At 33.0% G+C, this 27,225-nt stretch overlaps 2 protein-coding genes across 2 annotated transcripts; both read left to right on the forward strand.

Annotated features, from left to right (window-relative positions):
* Positions 1-464: 464 nt before the first annotated feature.
* On the forward strand, positions 465-4,630 carry LOC132058231 (MADS-box transcription factor 6-like). Its single transcript, XM_059450781.1, has 5 exons — positions 465-660; positions 1,836-1,917; positions 2,087-2,148; positions 3,082-3,181; positions 4,518-4,630. Exons 1-5 carry the CDS (start codon positions 479-481, stop codon positions 4,617-4,619), a joined length of 528 nt encoding a protein of 175 aa, XP_059306764.1. The 5' UTR covers positions 465-478; the 3' UTR covers positions 4,620-4,630.
* An 11,031-nt stretch (positions 4,631-15,661) lies between these two features.
* Positions 15,662-22,008, forward strand: LOC132056105 (gamma carbonic anhydrase-like 2, mitochondrial). Its single transcript, XM_059448168.1, has 2 exons — positions 15,662-16,155; positions 21,365-22,008. The coding sequence occupies exons 1-2, from the start codon at positions 15,771-15,773 to the stop codon at positions 21,739-21,741; spliced, it is 762 nt and encodes a 253-aa protein (XP_059304151.1). The 5' UTR covers positions 15,662-15,770; the 3' UTR covers positions 21,742-22,008.
* The last annotated feature ends 5,217 nt before the right edge of the window (positions 22,009-27,225 follow it).

A 27,225-nucleotide genomic window follows, 5' to 3' on the forward strand; every position in this document is an offset into this window, starting at 1 on the left:
TGAGATCACTAAATACGAAATTTAAACCATTTGTTGATTATCCAATATAATAGTGGAGGCATTGTAGCTAGTACCAATAAAACATTGTGAATAGATCGTTGTCCCTTAAATAATAATCTCTCCTAGAGTATTAATTAAGTGTAGTATTACTTTTCAATGTCAAATACCCTTATCATGGTGAACTCGAATTCTAAAAGTAGTCACCTAGCTAGTAATTTTACTGAAAATAATTTTAAAAATTTTAATTTAGAAAAACATAAAGATCGATCGATGAGATAACGTCAAATTAAACCATGGTTTGTTTAATAAAAGTTGAGTACATGATTAAGGGATTACGTCAAGATTGGGCAGGATGAGGTCACGAAATTGATTCCGAGGGTCATGCCTAGAATAATTACATACTTACATGCGTATGTATTAAGGTGCAGTTTTCAGTCTCTTCTTACGACAAGGTAAAGAAATTATCACCATTTCAAGAATGGGGAGAGGGAAAGTAGAATTGAAAAGAATAGAGAATCAAACAAACCGGCAAGTCACTTTCTCCAAGAGAAGAAGTGGCTTACTTAAAAAAGCCTTTGAACTCTCAATTCTCTGTGATGCTGAAGTTGCCCTTCTCCTTTTCTCTCCCTCTGGAAAATATTACCAATTTGCTAGTCACGAGTAAGTAAGCTCCCGTTTGGCTATAAGTTTTTTTGCAAAAATATTTTGAAAATATTGTTTGGTTATAAAAAGCTTTTCCCATACTTGATGTTGATACGCTTCACTTGAGCCGAGGGTCTACCGGGAACACTACTAAAAGAACTAGCAAAAACCGACGGAAAACCAAGAGGAAGATTTTTCGATAATTTTTTTAAATCTTTCTTTTTTAAGAAAATCGACGGACTGCGTCGGTTATTTTTTGGGCAAAAATGAGAGAAAAATATAATTATTTTTTATATTATTTTCTAAAATAAACCAACAGACTCAGTCAGTTTTTTATTTTATTTTGTTATAAAAAAACTGACGGAGTCCGTCGGTTTTTAGAGCAAAAAAACAGTATAAATCAAATCAATGTAAGTATTCGAACAAAGAACATGAGTGGTCTAGTGGTAGAGCCCTTTAATGCCAAGAAACATACCCGTGTTCGATTCCAAGTTGCTACATCAGTCTGTCGGTTTCGAAAAGCGATGTAACATAAAACAATAGATCGTTTGCGTCGATTTTCCGTCGGTTTTCACTGAAAAACCGACGCAGTCTGTTGGTTTTGGCCTTCCATTTTGCCAGTTTTTTAGTAGTGGAACAACCTCTCTACCTTCACAAGGTAGGGGTAAGACTGCATAGTGCATACACACCATCTTTTTCAGACCCACTTGTAGAATTACACTGGGTATGTTGTTGTTGGTTATAAATGGTGACCGGTTTTTGGACAATTTCTTAAGATGGATCTTTCAAGTTTCAAAAAGTGGTTTAGACTAGTTTTTCAAGTATTTGAAGTCTTCTACTCACAAGACTTCAACTTCTTTTCAGGTAAAATACATGTCTAAACACAATTTCAACTTTCAAAAATCATTTTTCATCTCATCTTCAAGACTTTCTTTTTCCAAAATTTAACTAAATCTATGTCCAAACGCTAGCTTAGTTTTAATCACCCTTTTCTATCTAATAGAGAGGAATTCAGGCGGAGCTCTACAAATTAATTCAATCGAACTTATTATTCACGGCTTGAATTCTATATACAAATAGTACAAAAAAATGTATATAAAGATCATACTCATTACTCCCCTAACTTTAGATCCTGGATTCACTTTTGTTGACGTAACGAGATTATTATTTCTTTTATTAATTAATGGATGCAGCATCGATAGGACAATTTTAAGGTACAAGAACGAAGTGGGATTGTCCACAACTAACGATGACCAAGGCCTTAGAGCAATGGAGGTAATCAATTTTCTTCTAAACTTTTTGTAAGCGCCAATGAAAAAGACACTAGTAATCAAGCTAATTAAACAGTAATTAGAGTAACTTTTATTACTTGTCTAATTTTTTTTTTCTAACAACTCTGTGGCGTGTCACTATAATTCTGAGGAGTATTCTTCTCGTGGATTAGGTTTGGAGGACACAGATTGATGACATGACGAGAACAATAGATGAACTTGAAGCCAGAGAAAAGTGTGTAATTATCTCTACTTAATTTTTGTATTATACTTACCTTTTAAAATCTTGTGTGGTGGAGTTACGAGGCGGATCTAATTAGGGTATGTTATGTTGATTCAATTGAATACGTTACTTTCAATACGAATCATATATATTGCTCCTTTTCATACTGCTTATGTATATATTGTCATTCTTTTTAGAGATAAGGGTCAAAAACACACCCCAAGTATCACCTTTTTTTGAGTTTCCTATCTGAACTATCAGGTGTGAGAATTTCCTATCAAAATTATCACCGATTAGTTTGCAAAACATACCTCAACTATCAGTTGCTCACTTTTCCTACCTGAACAGAATTGTGTTTTGCAAATTACTTGCCGATAGTTCAGGTAGGAAAAGTGAGCAACTGATAGTTGAGGTGTGTTTTGCAAACTAATTGGTGATAGTTTAGGTAGGAAATTCTTACACCTGATAGTTCAGATAGGAAACTCAAAAAAGGATAATACTTGGGGTGTGTTTTTGACCCTTACTCTTCTTTTTTACTTTGCAATCCTTTATAGTAGTAGTTGTTTTCTTTTGTGGTGCTCCCAAATAATATAGAAAAATTTATAGCTCAATATCTTTGGGTGATCCAGTTTACAAAATATGTACAACATGCATGTATAGGTTGCGTGTAGTTATACTAAGATATACATATACTATATATGTAATATACATATACTATACCTGTAATATACACATACCATGCGTATAATATACATACCAATTCACAACATGCAAAATATTTCGGCCATGGTAAACTATTTAACTGACCTGTACATATTCGTAACTTTCCCAATAAAATACAGCTCATTATAATAATTAAATTCAATGTAAAGTATTATATGCATTCTATAGGATTACCATGTATAACTGTATATCTTAATCCAATTTTGTATATATTTTGGGCAGGCATTTGGCTGGAGAAGATTTATCAACTCTTGGCATGAAAGAATTGAAGCAGCTGGAGCGTCAGCTGAGAATTGGTGCTGTACGCATTCGCTCAAAGAAGGTTAATATATATAAAAGAGAATCAGAAACTTATACTCCCTCCGTCCCAACAAGATTGACACTTTTCGCTTTTCGAGAGTCAAACGAGTTGTTGTTTGACCGTAATTTTTTTCATATGTCTTTAAATATTTTAAATTATTAATTATGGTGACTTATAGTACTTTTTACATAGTTTTCAAATATGTAAATTTTATTTCGAAAAAATAAAAGATTCTATGTTAAATCACACGGTCAAAATTAAAAAATTTGACTCTCGAAAAGCGAAAAGTGTCAATCTTTTTTGGACAAAGGGAGTAGTATATAAGTTGTAATTTAAATTGATTTCCACCAAGGGTGTGTTCGGTCGGAAAATGTTTTCCAACTTCTCATGTTTGTTTGGTCAAATTTTTTGGAATACATATCCTTTAGGAAAACAAGTTCCTTCGAAATGAAAAAAATAACTTCCCTAATCAAAGTAGAGAAAACAAGTCCACAAATGACATTTCACCAACCAACCCACCCCCATCCACCAAACCCCAACAACTCCCACAACCCCACGCACCTCCCCTTGGTCTTCTACACCACCCATCCCCCTCCAAAAAATATTATTTTTTTCTTTAAAAAAACTTTTAAAAAGTTTTTGTTTTGTTTCTTACACCACCCGCCACCACCCCCTCCAAAAAATTAATTTTCTTTTTTAAAAAAAAATTTGAAAAGTTTTTTATTTTTTAAAAACCCCAACCCCATTCCGCCCCAACACCCCGCCACCCCTCCAAAAAAAATAATTTTTTTTTTTAAAGTTTTGAAAAATTTTCATTTTTGATTTTCCACAGCCACCCACCTCCCCCCTCCCCGCGCCCGCACCCCTTACGCCCTCCCTAATTTTCTACTTCATATTTAATTTTACCTGTATAAAAAATTTATAAAAATAAAAAAATTGCGTGGTTAAATTTAGTGTGGGGTGAATAAGAAAAAAAAATTCATGCTCATAAAAGTAAAATAAAATATACTTCGTATGAAATAGAAAATTTGGGTTGGATAGAGCATTGTTGTGGGGTAGAGGTGGGTGAAGATGAAGTTTGGGGGTGGATTTTTTTATGGGGTGGTGGGGTTTTGGTTTGTTTCCAAAAATATTTTCTACCAATCAACTGAGCATGAGAAAATAAGTAAGAAATTCATTTATTTTCCACGACCCAACCGAACATGAAAAAATAAGTAGAAATTCACTTATTTTCCAACAACACATTTTCCAGTAAAATATTTTCCTCCATACCGAACACACACCCCAAATCTATACTTGATAATTAAGCTGTTGATGAGCTAAATCTAATTTTAGTTTATTTACTTTCATGTAACAGAGGCGTATCGTTTCCGAACATATCAACTGGCTTAAGAGAAGGGTGAGACTCCTCCTCTATGAGGGATATATATTTAGAAGAAGGAAAAAAACAGTTTTTTAATTGAAAATTACACCCAAAAAATTTATACTAAATTTTTATTGAAAGGATGGCTTTGTTTTTCTTGAATGTTTGTATTCGATGATGCTTATTTATATAGCTGTTGACGTTTTCCATTCAAGAAAAATCGAAGCATATAGCTAATTAAATAAATAGATCAAGGCAAACATGTTAATGGTTTAGAAAAGAGAAAATATTCTGTAATCTAAAAGAAAATACTCACTATTTTTAGTAATGAACTTCGGTATTCATATCTTATGCAGCACAAAATCCTTCATGAGGAGAACATCCATCTCCAAAAGCAAGTGAGTGTGCTTACATTATTAATTTTCATAATTTCTTAATATTATTTCAATATTCGATAGGAAAACGTATATGTTTTTGGTCGTGTTTTAGTTTTAAAAAATCAGGTAAAATTTCAAAATAGCCACTTTTCAACTCTTGTATTCAAATAACCATCTTCATAGAGTTTCAACTCCAAAACAATGATTAATTTTCAAATAAACTAGGGCAAAAATGTAACCAGTGAATGGTATTTCTACCCAAAAAAACCCCTAGTTTTGCCCAGAATATCTTCGATCGATGTATATTAGTGTGGGGATCCAACAAAGTATGATCAATTGAACATTTTTTACTAAAATAACTATATTGTGCATACGTATATAGGTCAAGTGTTAATTACTTTTATACATAATATTAAATCTTGAATACCTTTAGCGAAATCCCCAACTTTGATATTGAATAACATGGAGGCCCTAAGTACCATTTTAATAGAAGTAGTTGATCTATAACATTTGTGGTACCTTCATAAGTTGATGTCTAACCTCTCCTGGTGGGCGAAGACTTGATAACTACCTTAATTTGATACAACATGCGGTTGTTATTATAAGGGTCTAGGTGGTTGAAGTTTACAATTTGAATAGGGGCTTATACGATTTGAAGGATAGAGGGAAATCTAAGGAGAGACTATGGGTTGCAATAGCTGCGTCTTTGGGAATGCCTCGAAACGGTCGTGAGGGGTGAAGGGTTGGTGTGGTATGAGCACAACACAAGGTCGTAGGTATCATAGGCCGACAATGGTTAGTTCACGCATATAAACAAGAAGCAACTAACAAGGGATAAGTAATCAAACAGTCACACATCTAGCACATGAGAAAGTCTTGCATTAACGATAGTCACAAGGGATCTCGATATCTCGATTTTAAACTTAGGGAGAATACCTCGATTCCATCCAGCCTTTAAAATAAATACTCACAAACAACAACTCAGTAATTCACAAATCAAGAATCAATCGAGAGAATGTGCCATGCAATGACATGAATGACCATTCAAATGGAGTGCTATGCAATGCAATGTCGTGCTATGTAAATATTATGCAATGCGATGAGTCACCTCTCACACTCCAACCGTACACACATGCTGGCAATGCCTCATAGTCATGACCCATGGGGGAAAAATAAACCTCGGAGGCTATCAAATTAACTCCGGCAGAAACCTTTTCAATCTCCGGCAGAAACCTCGGAGTCTCTTCACTCTCAATCTCCGGCAGAAACCTCGGAATATTTTCCTCGGAGTCTCTCAATCACTCTCCTCACCATTATAACACACACCCCAAATCTAAACAAGTACAAGTCATATTACCCCTTTGCTCACTCGATCTCACCTATCAATATTACCCTTCCCTTTCATAATGAGGGAGCTAGTATGTGATAAAGATACAACTAGGTGATAATTACATCACATAGCACATAGAATATGGGATTTATGGAATTATAATCACCGCAATCATAGGTTCATGATTCATACTAGGAATTGCAATTCAATATTCAATTCTCGTAATAACCTTCGTTTCCATATGACCAGTGGGATAACAAAGAGAGAGAGAATTATATCATTACATGAAATCACAATACAATGCTCACATAACAATATCGTAATAATGGTGAGACTCACAATAATGAGCACATATATATATTTAGAAGAAGGAATACCAAAGATGGAATTTACCTTTTAATTGATCACTACTATTTACATACGTTTCGCTAACCGGAGTCTAGACAAAAAATTTATACTTTAAAGCTTTTTTTATTGACAAAGTCTTTAGTGCTTATTCGTCACACAATATGTGTACGCTACCCAATAATACTTCAACCTATATTAAGACGCCAACAACTATGGTTAAGCTACTGTTGACGGGAGATTCAAACGTATTCTAACGTTAGTAACTCCTTTCTAGATGTTTAGGCGATGTTTTCTCTTGTATCTAAACCAACCACATACTACCAATACAACATCAATAATTATGTGTTCAATACCAATCCGGACAGCCCACACAATATTCTAAGCAGCCCACATTCATAACATGCAATAACGATTCACATACGGTTTTGACATTCTCAAGTTACTTTTATTAGTTTGTAGCCTTAACGTTTGCATGTAACAATAAACAGCCCATCAACATACAATATGATGTATACTCTTAACTGGTAATTATTCTTTCCAACTTAATGAAAACACAAGAAGTCCACTACCACAACATGTCCAAAACAGGTCTCTAGCAAAAACATAACGATGTTCGGAATTCTTGCAACTACGAACATATTTTTATACATCATTTCATGTCTTCTTTTCATATAATTTCAGTAAGTTATGACCAGCTATCCACACGACAAGTACAACATCAATTCATACGCAACTACGCTTATATCGTCATTTTTATAATCCTTAAAACAAGCAAATGACTTTAGTTTCAACTCCAACCATTAAACACCTTCATTTTAATCATAAAATTCATGATAATAACAATCAAAATATCAAGTAAAAACAGTTCACTAACTTCTTCACAAAAAGTCCACATTGCTTCAACATCACTCACATAAAATCATAGATTCAACCATTTTCATACTAACATAAACCTTTAACCTTCCAATTCTCTTCATTCTTTTTACCATGAGATCTATGATAGTAACAACCATATTTATTAAAGAAAATCAGTCCATTAATTCCAAAAAATCAAGGCCAACTAACATTCTAACACCAACTTTCATGATTTTATGCATGCGATTCATGTTCGTCAAGTTCAACCATACTTCAACATCAACACATATATAACTACTATCATGTTCCAACATCAACACACCTTATTTCATGCATACAACTTATATTCACACATCTCATCACCCTTAATACTTGAAAAGAAAGTTAGATCTTACCTTGACAACTTGACTTCTCTACTTGGCTAGAGTTGGTGACTTGAGATGGAAAATGGTTCTTGTTGCTCCAAAGACTATCTTCACGTTTTAGGGACCTTCTAAAGGGTTGAAACACCTTGGAAAATAATTTTTGGATCAAGACTCAAAGGGCTCAAAAATCACCTTGGCCGAATGCTCTCTCTCTCTAGGCTTAGGTTTTCTTTCTTTGTGTTGTGTAGTTGAAATGAATTGTGATGGCTGATTTCTTGGTCATTATTTGGTTCAACTTTGATGCCTACAAGTTGGTCACATGCTCCACTTATGGCATGATTCATTCCATTAACTTTACACTTTAAATTTCCTAATTTGTTTTCTACAACTTTCGCCAACCTCACCTTCTTGTTTCTCCTTTCTTCTTTCTTTTCAATTGTTTACAAGACAATCTTATGTGTGTTGAATGATTCATGCACCACCCTTTGTCTATTGTAATCATGCCAAGATGGATGAGCAATATTTAATGTGAAATGATCCCTCCACCATGTTATGTCCTCCTAAAACAATGTATACTTTCATAAAGTAGTGGATGCTCAAATATTCAATTGTATGCTTCAACTTTTTCTCCTCAAAATTTTCAGCCCTATGGCCGAATGTAACATGTATGTTTCTTCCAAATTTAATTGTCCACAATATGTTGAAAATGTAGTGGATGAATCAACATTTAATTTCACACTTGTATGTCTTCCATTTGTCTTATTTTAGATGACTTTGAGTCATCCCCCTTTTTTTTTTTTTTACCTTGGACGTTTGATGCTCTTGTTGGATCATTATTGTCACAAATTTGTACTTAACCCACAATTAAGTAGTTCCTAATTTCCAACAACATTCTTGTACTAAGTAAAATTTATAACCGATTAGTTCTAGTTTAGAAATTAAAATCCAGTTTCTATCTCACGTTGATTCTTTCGAATAACTCGACGTATAAAAATACGTCTGATTTTACTAAATTTGTATATCTCCACTAATTTAACCATTTATTCCACAATGCAGGTAAGGCTACATGAACTATGTACGTGAAGCTGAAGGTAGCTCAACGATTCTCGATTAAGATGCAAGCGACTAAGGTAAGCTGTTTTAAATATACTACTATATAAGTTTGATTTTTTTTTTTTTTTTTGGTCGAACAAACTATATATATTAATACCAATAGCAATCCGCTTTACATCCACCCATACCAGTAGAAAAAAAAAAGTATCTACCACCTTTATTCTGTTATACTCTTCCTCTAATTCCCTTCCTTCCTATACATTTATTCTACTAAGTATATCCTCAATCCACCTTCTATCTTTACATGTACGTTTCCTATTAAGAACCTCCAGTATTCTGTGTTTGCTATCGATCATCACCTTCTTTAGAATGCTTCTAGGATGGGGTACTTTCATGTTCCAAAGTGCATCATTCCTGGCCATCCAAATGTAGTATATAGCTGCTGCTAGTACTGCCCATACAAATGATCTGCTCACACTTCCTTTAGCCTGTCTAGCTAATCTTCTCCACGTGCCTTCTTTTTCCCAGTTTATCACCTTAATTTGCAGCCACTCCATTATATCTTTCAAGCAAGTTTGTGAGTAAGTGCATTGGAAAAAAAGATGTTCTCTGGTTTCTGGATAGCATCCACAGAGTAAGCAGCTATCTTCTTGGCACACACCAATCTTTGCTAATCTGCTCCGAGTCTGTAATCTATTATGCATTGTTATCCATCATATAAAGCTGTGTTTTGGAACATTTACATTGCTCCAAACAGCCCTCCAATTAGGCCACTGTATACCTTCTCCTTTCCTCCATTTATATCCATCATGTGTAGTATATTTCCCTGTACCAGTGATCCATCCATTATCCACATAACCAGGTGCAAATACATCTTTCAATGCACAAATTTTCTTCCAATACCAGTAAGGCAGTAACTTTCAACTGGAGCATTATATTGCCACAACTGAAGTTTCAATTTTTTTGTTAGATGCATTTAGTGTTATATCAATTCGATTACTCTTAACATTTTTTTGTCTCTATTTTTTTTTTTTTTTTACTTTCCTAATGGCTGTGTAGGGATGAGGATTGAGGAGTGAACTTTAGAGCTTCAATTGCATGGGCGTGTTAAGAGCTACCTTGAGTTAACGTAGCATATTATTTATATCAACAATATTGTATCTATATACCATTATAAAGCTGGGCTTAGGAGAGGTGATGTGGCATGTCTCTAAAGCCAAAAAATCTATTTATCTTTATTTTCAATTTTTTGCCTTTATCTCATATTTAAATTGTATAATAAATAAATAAATTAGGAAAAAAATGTAGTAATTTAATATATCATCACATAACAATTGCGTCCGCATTTACAAACGTTGCCTTTTAAAAGTGTCAATTTAAATTTTCTCTTTCCTTAGTTATTTAGTGTCAAAATTTTACTTTTCTCTCACCTTAGTTATCACTGAATTAATAATCCACACCTATTCGGCCATTCCTTTACCCACGGGTGTTCACTGTTTGGTTAAAAATCGATCCAAACTGAAAATCAAAATCAAGCCGATTGAATAAATTGATATATATCTACTTAGGTTAGGTTAGGTTAGGTTTGGTTTGGTTTTGAATTTTTAAAAACCGATAATATTTGGTTTGGTTTTGGTTTTACTAAAAGCAAACCGAAGAAAAAACCAAACCGAACCAATAAATTTTATACATATTTTTTATAATTATATGTCACTACAAGAAAGTATAGAAATCGCAACAAAAAATTTTATATTTGGCAACAACTTAGTTTTATTGTTGGCAAATGATTTTTTTGTTGCCAAAGAATTTAATTTTGTTGCCATAGTATTGATTATTGTTGCAAAAAGTACTTTTGGCAACAAAAAAAAAAGTTGTTGCACGTTGTTGCAATAACAGCCGTTGGGAAAAGTTCATGCAACAAAATATTTTTTTTTGTTGCCAAAAGTACTTTTTGCAACAATAATCAATCTATGGCAACAAAAAAAATTTTGTTGTCAAATATATTTTTTCTTGCAGTGTGTATACAATATATTAATTTTTATAATTACTTTTAAATAATTTATATAATTTTTAAGCAAAAGTTTATTTTATCTCTAATAGGCTAATGAACTTTATACCTTAAGCCGATTTTAAAAAAGAAATCCATGAATTCAAACTCATTTATTCAAAGAAACAACTATATGAGATTTACCTAGATTTATTTTTTGTATTTCTTATAAACTTTATTCACTTAATTTTAAATCATAAATCCTAAGACATTTTCTCCATAATGCAAGAAACTATAGCTACCACAATAAAAGGGTAATAATGGATTATAAGTTGGAAAAGGATAGAAAATTCTCTGCTAATTGTAGGAAAAAAACATGAAAGAGAGAAATACCGTTAATTTTCTTAAAAACCGAAAAAACAACCCAAACCGAACCAAACCGACTACAACCAAACCGATGGATATGTATTATATTTGGTTTGGTTTGGTTTTAATAATTTTAAAACAGACTAGATTGGTTTGATTTTGATTTTAACCCAAAACCGACCCATGAACACCCCTAGTCCCACGTTACTTCCCATTCACTATCGTCTTTTATACTGATTTGTTTCAACTGTCCATTATTTTCTAACATATTAAAGAATTCCTTTCCTCTATGGCTTTACGCTTCCTTTTTCTATTGCATTACTGAGATAGCAACATAGACTTTCATCCTCTTTATTTATTCTAGTTATCATTGATTTACATTTTGATTTTTAACCGTAGTCTGGCTTCTGCTTATGGATATAATTCTGCATCTTTTTAAATTTTCTCTGGTGTGCATGTATGATATCAGTTAATTATTTACTTTTTCTCTTCAATTTTTAGTTTTCTTTTCTAATACGAATGATAAGAGAGCAACTAACCAACGAAAAGAAAGTGTTTTATGTTTCATGATTTTGCTGGAGAATGACAATTTTGTAAAAGAGATTCAAGGAGAAAATTGATAATTTGACTGGCGTGGAGAGGAAAGTAAGGTGGTAAAGCTTCTACTTTTTTTTATCTGAAATTTTGCTACAGAGAAAAGACATATTGAATTAAGAAAAAACAGAACTAATCGCTTCATTTGCCCGAAAATACGATTTAAACCATAAATCCTCAATCACTCTTTGGTTTCTGTTCATTAATACTCCCTCCTTCCCAATTTATGTCACACCTTTCACGTTAATTTGATCAAGCTTTGAAGCTAAATTGAATTACATCAACTTAACATTTTTAAATTTAAATTTACACATTAAAAAACTATATGAAAAGTACTATAAGTTGCAACTTTTCTCATGTCAATGTGATGAAAATATATATTATAAAATATCGATCAAAATTTACATACTTTGAATCTCGAGAAACTAGAAGTGTCACATAAATTCAGAAACAGGGAGTCTGTTTTTTCTTATTTTTGATGTATTTTTTTTTATCTAATATTTGTTCGTTAATTCTGTGTTGGTGAAATTTTTTATAGATAATAAAAAAGAGAAATAATGATGGTTTCTCTACGGAACAAGGCGATACTAAAAAAATGATGATGAAGTTGATTCAAGGTATTATTCTGTCTCTTTTTAGTAACTCTTTTTTGGTTTAAGGTCCATTTGAATCTTTTTGTTCATTGATCTTAAAATCTCATGAAACAATTGCTTTTTAAGACGTAATAAATAATCCGTCTTCTTTATCTTAAGCTTGATCCGAATCTCACTATTAAGTGATAATACAAGATTAAAATTTTGTATTTGTAGGATTGGGATAAAATTCATTTAACTTCTTTGTTATTTTATTATTTGCTAGACTTTTTCTTGTGTATGAAAATTGACAAGGTAAATTGACGATAGTTATTGTTGCCTCAGTCTCAAGTTGCATCCTAAAAAAATCAAATTTGCAAGGTAGTGATTTCCACATTATTTAATTGATTTTAGTTTTTTTTTTCCTTGCATATTAGTCGTTGAAAAATAGGCGAATAAGCTGTGATGATGCTTATCCGTGTAGTCTGTCTAGTTCAATAATAAAAAAAAAAAAATATGTGCGATCATCTAATCATATAGCATATCTAATTTTTTTTCTTTTGCAATTTTGATGTTTTTCCTTTCTTTATCTCTTGGTGGTACTTTTTGACTTGGTTTAAGTTCTTCAAGGTGATCTTCAATTTGGTACTAATACGGTCAATAATGAAACTATTCCAAATTTGTTAATTCGATTCGTGATTCGAATTAATAAATTCAACTACATGTTTTTTGGCAGTATTATTGCTCTTACTTTTACATTTTCCTTCAAATTTGTATTAATAATTCGTTGCGTGTGGTACCTAATGTCTAAACTGATAATTGTTGCTGCACATTTCATTTTAAGCCATGTAAGAACACTAAATAATACTTCGTTGGCTTCTCCGGCAATAAACTTTATGTACTATTTACATTTTCTTTTATCTTAGAAAACATGCATGCCGTGTAGTTGAAGTTATATACACAAGAATATATCGAGTAAAATATTATATAACACATTAAAAAAAATTGATGAATGAATAATACTTCTACATCATTCATTAGAGTTACTTAATGAAATATTATTAACATTTAATTTATTTATTTTTTACAAGAATTTGCTTTTTGTTATTTTTAATTATTAATATTAGAAAAAAGTAAGTCGCAAAATTCAATGAGGTCATCTATCGCGCGGACAAATTTCCTAGTTATATGTATAAAGATGGAAAATTCTTTCTTCTGTTGTTTGAGTGTAATTTATTAACTCATTTCTAGTATTACCAGAAAAATGTATTTTGTTAATAGTGCTAATTATTGAGTATGATAGAGTTTGTTTGTGTGGTATATTGCAACCAAAAAAAAAAAAAAAAAAGATATTTGCTATTGTATTACATTGGGTGATCGGGAAGGGAAGGGTAAAGGGTGTAATAAGAATCAAACTCACACCTAATTTATAGGAGACTTGAGTGGTCACATTTGCATTTCATTTTCAAGTACAATTCTTTTTTATATATAATTCATGTACAAACAATGTGCATACAGACGGTACAATAAATGTAAATAGTTCAATAATTTACAAAATTAGGAAAAGCATAAATGAGCTAAATTAACTTAGTAACACTGAAGAAACATCATAGCCGACCAGTAGGTTTCGAATAACAGACAATGATTTAAAAGCATTATAGGAAAAAATGTTGATACATGCATAATTATTGTTTGGGTATAATCAAATGTTTTTTTTTTTTTAATTATATATCCAAAATTTGTTAGTGTTTTCAACAATTAACAATAGACATAGGAGTACCAGAATAATGAGATGTAGAGAGTATTAATATGTTTACATGACCAAACTTAGACCTAATTTATAACACAAAAAAAACTTTATAAGTACTTAACTTACAAAGGAATAATAGAAGAAAAAGCACTCAATCAGTAAAGAAAAAGAAGCGCAAAAAAATTTGTAGATGAAAAACTAGGAAAGGCAAAGGGCGGGTTAAAATTGACTGAATCAATAAATGAATTATTATTCTATTTTGCTCAAAGTTTATGTGGGCTAAGATGATTTGAATCAAGATGCGTAAACAATAGTTGTAACTCATAACCCACTTATTCAATTTTTTCTTTTTTCTTTTTGGAGATATGCAAGAACGCAACAAATTAGATCTCAAACGATTTACTCAAAAGGTATACTCTGGGCCTGATATTTAAATTTTGTCCCCTTTTGTCATTTGTGCAAACCTGGCGTAATATATCTTTTAGTAAAGCAAATATAAATGGTAAAGAGACATAGGCAAGCAAAATTAAAATCGGTGACAGATCTCTTTGACCTTATGTTATTCAATCTAATTAATTATCAACATTACAAATAAAGAAGTTTATGGCATGCAAGTCATGACAAACAAGTATGACTCATGCTATATATATTCAACTTAGTAATATTGTTGGATTAGCCACATATCATACCAGATCATCATGATTTAAGGTTAAAAATAAAAAGGAAGCAAAATACATTTCAGAATGGTGACATGCGAGTCATGACAAAACAGTAGGACTTCACGCTATATTCAACCTAGCTATCTTGTTGGATAACTCACAAATCATATCAAATTATCATGATTTTAACTTTTCACTCATGATATATCATTTAATTGTATTGCATATTATTTTTTATCTCTCGTTTATTTATTCCACTTCGCTTGTGATATATCATTTATTATTTCATCTCACTTATGATACCTTTCTTTTATAATTTCAAAACTACAAAGAGGGATGGGGGGGGGGGGGTGAGGAGAATACATTTTAGAACTATGTCATGCAAGTCATGGCAAAACAATATGACTTTTACACTTTATTCAACCACAAGCTATCCTATTGAATAAATCACAAACAATATTAGATCGTCATGAACCGTGACAAAATGTCATGACAGACTTGTATGACATATACTATATTCAATCTAACTGTCTTGTTGAATAACTCACAGACCGTATGGGATGATCACGATTTCAAAGGTACAAACAAAAAGTATATGTGACATTAAACTCATGCAAAACAAGTATGACTTCATGTTAATATTCAACCTATTCTTTTGGCCAAATATCACAAAAACAAAAATTACAAGCTATTAATAACTGAGTATCAAATATTCTATTTTTCCTAAAATAAAAGTACGTATATTGTAACTATGAACTGTTTAAGGCGCTCATACAGCTATCAAAAACCTACTGGTGCCTAAGTGGAATTATTCCTTCTTTCTGGACTCCAATTTCTATTTCACACTTTTCCTCAAAAGCCCCTAAAAGAAAACAAAAAACACATCCAAGTCCACGACCCTATTGATTCATTTCATTTCACCTCCATTTGCTAAAATCTCCCCCTCTCACACACACACACAGAGAATAAGCCGCTCTATTTCTCTTCAACAATGGCGACACTAGGTAGATTATCTCGAAGACTCATATCAACATCTCTCTCCAGTCACCTCACGCGCCGTACTCACAATAACCTCACGCGCCGCTGTCTCTCGACGGAATCACACGCGCCGCCGATTAACGAATCGCCGGATCGAGTGAAGTGGGACTACAGAGGGCAAAGACAAATCATTCCACTAGGTCAGTGGGCCCCGAAAGTGGCTGTGGATGCTTACGTGGCACCGAATGTTGTCCTTGCTGGCCAGGTGAGGGTGTATGATTGTGCTTCTGTGTGGAACGGTGCCGTTTTAAGAGGAGATCTTAATAAGATTACAATAGGGTTTTGTGCTAGTGTACAGGAGAAATGTGTAATTCATGCTGCTTGGTCTTCTCCTACAGGTACATTTTAGTATATTTATGTTGTTTGTTGATAATATTTGAGGATGTTTTAATTTCATTACAATGAGATTATTTTGCAATACTCCCTGCATTCCAATTTAAGCGTCTTAGTTTGACTAGAGAGTAGAGACAGAGTTTAAGAAATAAAGAGAGATTTTTTGAATCTAGTGGTCCTAATTTAAAGATGTGGTATAATGGACTAAAATGTTTTGAATATTGTGTTATAAACTTGCCAAGATGTTTGAATTTCAACTTACGAAAGAGGTACTCTTTTTGGGACAACCCAAAAAGGAAATTAAAGCCACTTAAATTGGGACGTGGGATGGAGGGAGTAGTATTTTAGCTGATTTAAGTGATGTTTTGATTCCAATTTATTTAAAATTTTGTTTGTTTAGGGAATTTCGGCAATTTATTGGTTAGGTGAATTAGTTGGATTTTGATAGTTGGATTGTATATATTGTGAGATAACGGGTAGTATGTAAAGGTGCTTATATTGACATTTTGCTGAGATAAAATTGTGTTTAGAAGGATTATGGAAATAGTGAAGATTGTTGCCTTTGAGTCTAAATGATGTTTCATGTTCCAAAGTCAAATGACTATGTGAACTCGAGGAATCTGGAAACCTTGTTGAGTGTTCATATATTTAGAGTTCTATAATTGACGCGATATATTTGTGTTAGAAGCTTTCAAACAAGTAGAAAGCTTGTAAGTCAAGTGAACCATTGAATCATAGTTTAGGTAATTGGTTCAATTAGGGTATAGTTCCTTTGAAGACATCTGATAAAGTTGGAACGAATTGGTTCAATTTGGGATAAGTGTTGAATTGTTATTATTACCTATATTGTTTTTGCACAAAAGAGGGGTTTTTACGTGAAGTAAAAATGACTAGACAACACAACACAGCACAAATGACATTTTTAACGCTCAATAAAGCATAGTGTAGATACCCAAGGTATGCTAACTGCAGCAAGACAACATAAGCCCCTTTACTCTTTGTTTTAAAGTGGAATTGATAATTTTCAAGGTTTGGGGCTTTAAGCAAGAAGCAAGAAGCAAAATGCACAGGTTATTGAAGTGAAGTTTCCAAAAAGGAGGATGAGGGGAAGAAGGTCATTGCAACAAAGATATACAGGAAATGTAATTTCAAAGCTCTAGAAAATGGAAAACGGGCTCTAGTGAACTGAAACTTATGCCGTAGCTTAGATATAAGAGCGGGAGGATAAGGTCATCGTAGTAGAATACAACTTTGCCTCACTTCGGCTCTCAGAATCAAGGGGGCCTTGACTTTTAATTTAAGCTGCCTTGACTTTTAATTTAAGCACAACTTTGTTAGTGATTTACAATGTTTGAATAGAAAACTCTTCAGGAAAATAAGGAAAGCTATAAATAAGAATTATTAATTTCTTGTTACTGTGTATTAGATCGGCATATTACTGGTGGGTAGTGAGTCACTGTGAATACCAATACAGAAGTACAGGAAGTGAGTACAGAAATAAATGAAGTGCTGTGTTTAAGCAGGAATACGATCTAAATTATGGAACTATAAATGCTCTTGAAAGCTTGTGTGTCAAATATATTCTACAATGTTAGGTTATGTTGACAAAAAATATGGTTGGTAATTAGGATGATTTTAGTTTACACCAAGCATGTTTCTCTCAATGTATTGCCTATAACAGTAAGCATCACTGACGTACTTTACCTTGGAAGAACTGGTTTTAATTAGCTTGTCAAGTCTCAGTTGCCTGCTCAAGGGCTCCAATATAAGGGATTTGTAAAATTTGTTAAGGCCAGATGGAAACTTTAGAAAGATCTCTGAATAGATTCAGATCTAAGAGTTGTGGAAGTCAATGGTTAATTACATAAATGTCCACTCAGGTTTTAGCCTGTTACCTTTAGTCACATTTGGCTTGAATCATTGCACCAATTTCTCTCTTTTCAGGACTTTGTCTAACAACTATGTTTCAATCCCCAAGCATTCATATTTGGCTTTGATAGAAAATACTACTTTTTTTTGTTTTGTGTAACAAAAATACAACTCGCATTTGCTTACGACTTTAATCATAACATGACATTAATCTCTTCAAAGAATCCACTACAGTCACTTGATATATATATATATATATATATATATATATTTAAAAAAAAAAAAAAAAAAAAGAAGAAGAAGAAGAAGAAGAAAAGGAATCCACTACACTCTGAAAAGAAAAACATTTAATTAATCAATCAATTGTGATCTCATGTTCAATTGCTAGTGGAGACAAAAAAAATACTTGGTGATTTCTTCCATCTACCTAAGTCTTAGTGGCCAAAGTTACGTGGTACATGTGCTGGTAGAAGTAGCAGGTACGTGGTGGAATAGTCGAGGTGTGCGCAAGCTGGTCTGGATACTACCGTCATAAAAAGGATTTGAGAAAACTATCAATTGCATCCTAAGTTGCGCGGACCCTCTGTTTTTGGTGCTGATCCCATCTCGACATGGGTCGGGAGCGGGAGCGGGATACGTCCGGGATACGGTCAACCAAGTTCAGATACTTTGACCGGAGTCATTGACAAATTTTGGGGAAAATTGAGATTTTGATCTCTCAAAATTAAAGATAATATAGATTTAAGATAAGGGAAATCACATACCTACAACATTATAGTACTTTTGTCTCATTTTTGCTGCTTCGTGTTTCAGAGAAACCAAGGATTCAACATTTATAGCTGTTACTTTTTATAATTTTGAATTTTCTTAACCGAATCCCCGCACTGGTATCCATACCCGGATCCGCACCTCCGAATCTTGAAATTTAGATTTTGCCGAATCCGACACTACCTGTATCGGATACGTACACCCAAGTCAGAGCAACTTGGAATTTGCATCTCAAGTCCAAATTTTGGGGTTGGCTGCAGCCTGTATGAATCTTCTGCCTCCATTCTGTTCTAATCCAACTCGTTTCATTCCCATACTAGTAATCATTTTATCTTTGAGGTAATTTAGGGTTCTCCAAAAGTATGGGTTATGTAAATCTCCCACTTGTCTTTATGCTGACATACACATGCATAACCAGACTAAAAGGACTGATGACAAATACTGAACCTAATTGTTGATGTGATAACAACAACTGATCTTTAATCTTGACTAGTCGGTCAAAAATATAAAGACAAGTAAATCTCAAACATATAATTATGAAGGAAACAAGTAATAGGCAAGATGAGAAGAAAAAGAAGAAAAGGCTTTGAGCGATTCCTTGGGGAAGGAAATGGGAATATGGTGAGTTGCAGAGGGAAGAATAAGAGGAACCAAGACTCTTTGGTAGAAAGATAAAGTATGAGGTAAAGAGGGCGTAAAGGCTCTTTGTTAGAAGGAAAAAGTATGAGGCAGCCACAATGGAGATGGTTGTGACTTCCTTATCAAAAGGGAGATGGTTGTAACTTGCAGGAAGGAGAATCTGAATAACAAATTATAACATCTAGGGACATCTGACTCATTTCATAGGTAAAGATTATTGTTTTCCTAATTTTGATCAGTGATTATTGTTTTTCTAATTAAAAAACATAAAAGGAGCATCTGATTTTTAGCATAAGCATTCATTTTACTGTGTGGTAGGTAGGTGGGGGCTGTGTGATGCCGTATCCTCTAAGATAAATTAAACAGATGGGCCTCTCATATTCATGTTTTATGCTGCTGGTTTAGATGTCTAGGAATGAGTAACCACATAAATCTTTACCCTGCTGCATATTTCATCCTACTATGGAATAAGACTGAAGAAAATGACTGTTGCCTCACACTGTAACTTTGAAATGACAAAAGTACCCTGAAGAAATTATATTTTCTCTTAGCGGTCTATTGTCTGCCGGTTGTTCTTTTAGTTTGTTCAGTATTTGTATGTTAGTAGAAAATGTAGAGAATCTCTAGCGTTGGAGAGTCCTTAAGTTGTCTGCCGGTTGTTCTTTTAGTTTGTTCAGTATTTGTATGTTAGTAGAAAATGTAGAGAATCTCTAGCGTTGGAGAGTCCTTAAGTTGTCTTAAAAGACAAAGTATTGAGTAGCGAATGAAACTGGTTTAAATGAAGCCGAATGGATATTGAGGATTCGTATAACTGATCCCAACTAGTTTGGAATTGAAGCATAGTAGTGTTAAAGCATTAGTATGCCCTTGCACTTGGATGTTGAGACGAGATGTGTTTGAATCCTCATCCATTTGCCAATGCAATAACCTAATATTATGATTATTATGGTATTTTTCTTTACAAAAAAGTTATTATGACGGCCTGGGAACATGCTGCTTCCTTTTCCATTTCTATTGTAGAGATTTCGTTGGACATTTCCATTTGGGTTGGGTTACATCACAAGTTTCTTCTGCAAACAGTGAGGAAATATTATCATAGTACAATATAGGCAGTTTTTTTTTGTTCAGAACTTTTTTGTTTTTTGCTAGATGTGGCTATCTAGCAAACTGTAATCCTGTTGATCAATTGGTGAAGTTGCATGTTCATGGAAATCTAAAATTCATATTAATTATTTTATATATTGAATTTTGGGATTACAAAAGCCTCCCCAGACCCCACATTGTGGGATTTAACTGGGTATGTTGTTGTATCGTTTTAGGTGCAAAAATGAATTTTATTTTTGCACCTTTTGCTGCAGGTTATCCTTTCTTTGCTTCCTTCCAAGCTTTTTGTTAGTATGGTCCATCTATGGCTGTCTATAGTAATTCCCCAGGTTGCCCCAACAAAGGCTTTTGGAGAATTATGTCATCCAATGCTAGATGGGGGTCTTAAGAGTTCTATACTGCATACGTGAATGTTAAAGAAAATAATTACAATCCTGCAGTTGTCTGTTCCTGCATTTTTTTTCCCCCAAATGTCATAAAGATCGTCTTTTCTTTCTTTCCCTACACATATCTTCGTAGTAAAGAGCAGGACATGTTTCAACGTTGATGAATCTTTTACCAACTCCATCTGAAATCTTTTAATGGTTGATATTCGTGGTTGTCTGTAGTTGCACATTCTTTATTTCACTTAGAAAAGGCATTTTCTTGGAGCAGTTTGAGGTGACAAAACCTCTATCAGTCTTATCCTCAAGTGGCCTGAGTTCTTTAGTAGTCCAACTAAGATTTCCAGCTAAGCAGAATGATATATTGTCTATCTTTATATGTTCCTAACCTTATCAACATGCAGTTTCTTTGGAATAAGTGATGCTTTAACTTTTGCTGTTCATTTGACAGGGCTGCCAGCAGAAACATTAGTAGACAGGTATGTTACGGTTGGTGCATACAGTCTGTTGCGATCCTGCCAAATTGAGCCAGAATGCATTATTGGCCAACATTCTATCCTTATGGAAGGTTCATTGGTGGAGACCAACTCTATCCTTGAGGCTGGGTCAGTGCTCCCACCTGGGAGGAGGATTCCAAGTGGTGAACTCTGGGCTGGGAATCCAGCAAGGTTTGTCAGGACCTTGACCGGTGAAGAGATAAAAGAGATACCTAAGCTTGCTACTGCAATAAATGATCTGGCCAATGGACACCACTCAGAATTTCTGCCTTACTCCACCGTATATTTGGAAGTTGAGAAGCTTAAGAAGTCATTTGGTATTTCAATTTAGAACTTTTGTTTGATTGTACTTGTGCGACCTTTTCTTTGGAGAAATAAGAAAATTATAAGACTCTTAGTGAAACTTAGGATCTCTTGTTTTTTCATGTGATTCTACAATCCGGCAGAGTGAATGTTTGTTCTCTGTTCAAGGATTTTCTTCTGACACTCGGATGTCTTTGATCATCATTTGGACATCGATACATCATGTTATGCTTTCCAGAGGCTTGTATATGCTTCGATTTTTCCTGTACCAAATAAGATGAAGAGCTATAGTTAATTACATCTGTGTGTAAAGCCCTCTGATATTAGCATCGGACCTTGAAAACCTCATGAGCTGGTCGTGAGCATTCTGGTTTTGCTCGAAATCTATTTTTGATATCTTGGGTTGATCTACTAGTCGTGAGTGGTCAATTTTTGTCTACTTGTGACGCTTAATATTTGTCGCATGGTGGTACTCCACTTTTCACGAAGTGATAGCAAAGGAAACATGCTCAGAAGTAAATTAGCCCTATAGATTGTAACCAAAAACATCATTGGATTTCAAAGTAGCACAATCTAATTGAAATTTTCACCCATGCATGTCTTAACATATTCTTTTACAGTCCAGAACCATTATAACTGATGTGTCAAGTTCAAGAGTTAATCTTGCAAGATTACGTTTCTTCAAATATTTAAGTGATCATCAGAAGGAAGCCGGCAAAGGCAATGTCCCTTTTAAAATTAAATTAAGATAAAGACCATTTGAAAAACTCTTGTGCACAAGGGTCAAATCCTATCTTTTCCAAGTAATTTCTATGGGCCAGATTTGTTGCCGTTGGATATTGAGTGCTGCACAGAAAGGGACAAAAGAATTGGGTGAGCAATATTTATTCCTCCTCCTTTTGTTTAAAAGGTTAGGGAATCTTTAGTTTCTGTATGCCTTTGTAGCACATATAATCAACCAATCACAAAGAAAAGAAAATAAACCTTCAATAATTGGAGAAATTTTACATAAATGAGGCACACCAACTGGGCAGACATTAGTTGTTAATTTTCAAAATTTGCCATGTGGAATTGGTGGGTCCGTTGTCAGCACTCTCTCTCTTACCTACATTTCTTTTGGTTTTCTATTTTATTATTTACTTTTCTTTCTTCTCTTATATTTTCCCTCACTTTTACATCATATCTTCACCTGTAAAATAAAATAGAAAAAATGGATTGAGACTACCTCAAATTTCTTTTTTTTTTTCTTTGTTTTCTGAATTTTATTCCTAACATTCACTAATAAGTGCACTTTTTACATTTCTTGGGTTGTAATTTATTTGTGATCCTAAAACTTGTAAATTACTTTTAGATTAATATTACATAAAGAAAAAAAAATATGAAGATGATTGTTAATCTCACATAATAAGCATGACAATGATGAAGCAAATACCTCAAAATTAGAATTTTTCACTTTTTTCCTGAAAAGTTTTCACTTTAACAAAATATTTGTGGATACAATAGTAGAAATTAAATATTTAAGTTTATATAAATATACCAAAAATCTTATTTTCACTTTCAACACATTCAAACATACCAAATATTCTTACAAAAATAACCTAAATATGAACTCTATCTATACGTCCAACTCCAAAATACCAAACAATGAAAAATATAGTTTTACAATGGCCAAATATATTTGGAAATAATATATATAAACTTCACTTTTTCTAATTTTTTTTTGATATATATATATATATATATATATATATATATATATATATATATATATAAAAATAAAAAGAAAGTTCACTCTTTTGCATATAGTGGAAACACAATCGGTGAAAACATTGGGAAAAATAAGAGAAAAATTCAAAAGCTTTGGTTAGTATCAATATAATTTTACAAATAGAAGATAATTTTACAAATAGAAGATAAGATCATAAAAATAAAAAAATAAAGAGGAGATGCATACAAGTGACAAGTACAAAAAAAGAGAAGGAAGGAAAATAAGTGAAAGAGAGTGTGCTGACAGTGGATCTATATTAGTTGTATATTTATAATTTCTCCTGCACGCAAGTAATTATGCAGGGACGAGTCTTTTGCCAATTTTTGTTGAAGTGGGACCTAAAATTCACTTGGCAATATATGAAAGGAGACTCACACAAATTTTATCTTCCACATGATCCTTGTGCCTCGCACATAATAAATTTTTCCCAATAATTGTATATAGAACAGGCAGGCCATCCACTAGATATTCTGGCAGGTATAATAGGCCGTACAAACTAATAATTGTGAAGCAATATTTGACAATTTGCTTCCAACCAAATAATCAATGAACACTACCATGTTCAATGTGATCTTTGTTGGATTATCTTATTTTCAATAGCATGGCACAAGCGATTAGAGACTATTTTACTCTTCATGGTTGGTGAGTAATTGAGTTCAATTTTATACAACAATGCGCCAATTGAACAAGTCCATAGATGACGCTAAAGTAGAGAGAATATGCGATAGATTATTTGACCAATTAAAACAATTATTTGGGATCATTTATGATTTGTCACTTAGGACAAAAACTCATAAAAAAGCTTAGAAGCATATAAAATAATCACATCGTGTGGAGTTAAATAAAAATGTCAAAGGGATTTGTGGATAATCAAATAAGCTTATTCTTCTACCTAGACTAGATGGTGCCACAAATTATTTTTGGGTAAAATCTAAGGTAAAAGAGATAACTTATGTTCCTTTTCCATTCTTCAAAAATATAATTCCACCACTGTCTAAACGATATTTGGGAGCATGATAATACGAGTACAATATTTAGGCTAAAAACATAATTAAGCAAAATATACGTTCCATTATAGGGGCATAACCATGATGGGGTATTGACAACTATGAAGAAGTACGTTAATTTGAAAATGAAATTAGGTTAGGTTAACAATAAGTTGACAAATCATTAAAAAGCAATCTTTAGAAATGCAAAGAGAAATATAATTGAGGGGGACCTCGTTTTTTGACATATTAGGTGTTTATCATCAACCACTACGTATATTGTGAAAGCACATTTGACTTAATATATATTTTTTGTTTATATAAACTTCCAATAATACTACTTTAATTATCTTTCTTATTAATTAATTCTTCCCTTTTCTCCTCTCTAAATTAGGGTTCCATCATCATGTCTACCATAAACATGCCGGCAATTAGAAATATTGCAAACAACGAACTCTTAGATATTGATGATCTCCAAATTTTGAAGTGGAAAGGTAAATTACTTGTATCTTATTCTTTTCTTTGCTCTCTTTGTAGTTAGTAGTAAATATATAAAATTAGTAGAATGATGTTGGAACGGCTCAATCAAATCAAATTCCCCAAAGTATTTATTGGGTCATTTGATTTGATTGAGCCGTGCCAATATCATCTTACAACTTATACTCTTCCAACGTTTTTGATATATCTTTGTCTTTCTTCTTCGGCAAAAGTGGTTACCTTTTATAACATTCATCAAGTAAAAAGATAACATACATTTTGTTGATATATAGTATATTGCATCTAATTTAGCAAATATGATTTGAAAGTTGTCAACGAGTTTTTACTTTGTTATCGTCTTCCCTTCATGTATTGGACAAACAGTTTTCAGTAGTTTGATGTTCATACGAGACTCTCCCTGGGATAGGGCACTTGCAAAATGTTCTGAGGTTCTGTGTGGGGCAACGCCTAACAATCAACGCTTAGAGCTTGCTAAGAAATTCCTACTTGTGTCAAATTTCCTAGTTAGTGTTGACCCAAATTCTTGAACAAGTGAATGATAAAGACCAATGGGAGAATTAGGATTTTTATTAAGAGGTGTCAAAATATAAAAATATATCTATACGACGAAATTAAGAGTGTCACACGATATATATCATAAAAAGTTATTTTTACCCTCAAAATTAGGCGAAGGGATGTTGACACTTGGATGCATGAATGATAAAGACTATTCATCCATAGAACTATGAAGATTGAGAGTGATTCAAATAAAGAATTATAATATTGCATATTTATTAACTGAGAACATGAGGTGAGGATGGATATGATCATTTGGATATATTTTTCTTTTTTTTTGAAAATAGATAGCTGATAACAATCAATTTTGTAGCTGAAAAGTAACATGAAATATGGATGAAGCTGTTCTTGTACCCTTATTTTTCCCTTTTTAACTAACTACATATGATTCTAGCATATCACGGAACATATCAACATGTAATTTAGGACGTGAAGAGTCTATATGTAATTGGATAACCTTTTCATGTTCAGGTGTAGTGAAGTTAAATGTAATTAACATCTGTTTGTAGCCTGTGGCGAAGCTTTGTAGGGTATGTGGATGAAACTGTTCTCGAGAAAAATATATCTTGATATTAAAGGGAATTATATTATTTAGCTATGTTTTTTGCATTTATAGGAAAAAAACAATAAAAGGATAATCATACTAGCCTAAAATATGAATATATCTTTAACTAACCAACCATAGAAACTGTAATATATTTCTAACTAACTAATTTTTAACAAGAAAACAAACTTTATTAGTAAAACAAAGTTAATGCGGTCAAAAACAAATATTCTAACACTCCTCCTTGGTAATTGGATAACCTTTTCATTTTGGTGTTGCAGATGTGTTCATCTTCCGTTGGATTAAATGAGAAGTTTTATCCCTCATTTTAACTCGTAAAATCTCTTGCTTAGCGGCATCAAAGAACATTTTGACATGAATAAAAATTTAAATCCTTTTTCCTAGTCTTAATATTTTGATCAATATGCACATAAAGAAAGCAAATTATTTTTGTAGAACTCGTTTTGATTGCAATAGTCCCTTTTCCATTTGCAAGAATATAGTCACCATTCCCGATTACGATTTTCTTGTTTTCCATTGACATAAACTCTTTAAAAGTATTTATGTCCTATGTCATGTGGTTTGTACAACCACAGTCAATCATCCAAAAATCAAATTTCTTGGTTGAAAAACATGCTACCACAAACAAGTGGTCTTCTTCTTCTTTATTGGCGACTTGTGCATCTCGTTTCATATTTTGGAGATTTGTTTTTGCAAATGTCATGACTTGTTTGCAAATCTTCCCCATCTTCCAACATATAAAAAGGATGACCTTTTAATGCGTCGGCAAGGTGGGTAATTTTTTCTTTGAATTATTTATTGGTTGGCTATCAAGGCTCCTTTGCCCATACCATCTTGCCTCATAAACCTCCTCTCGCTCTTGTGCAATGTATTTAGCAATTCTGCCAAAGTAATTATCTTTTGTGTTTTCCAAGGTAGTTATATATGGATACTTCGTATCTTTTAGGCACCGTAGCAAGAATTTTTTCAACGATTCTTGAATCTTTAAACTTAGTGCCAAACAACCTTACCTTGTTAACAATGCCAAGAAGCCGGTTTGAGTACTCTTTGACGGTCTCAGATTCCTTCATCTTTTGCAATTCGAATTCCCTTATTAAATTCAACACCTTCATGCCCAAATTTCTTTTGCTGTTTTGAGAG

Source organism: Lycium ferocissimum, chromosome 5 (assembly GCF_029784015.1).
Source record: "Lycium ferocissimum isolate CSIRO_LF1 chromosome 5, AGI_CSIRO_Lferr_CH_V1, whole genome shotgun sequence".
Lineage (NCBI taxonomy): Eukaryota > Viridiplantae > Streptophyta > Magnoliopsida > Solanales > Solanaceae > Lycium > Lycium ferocissimum.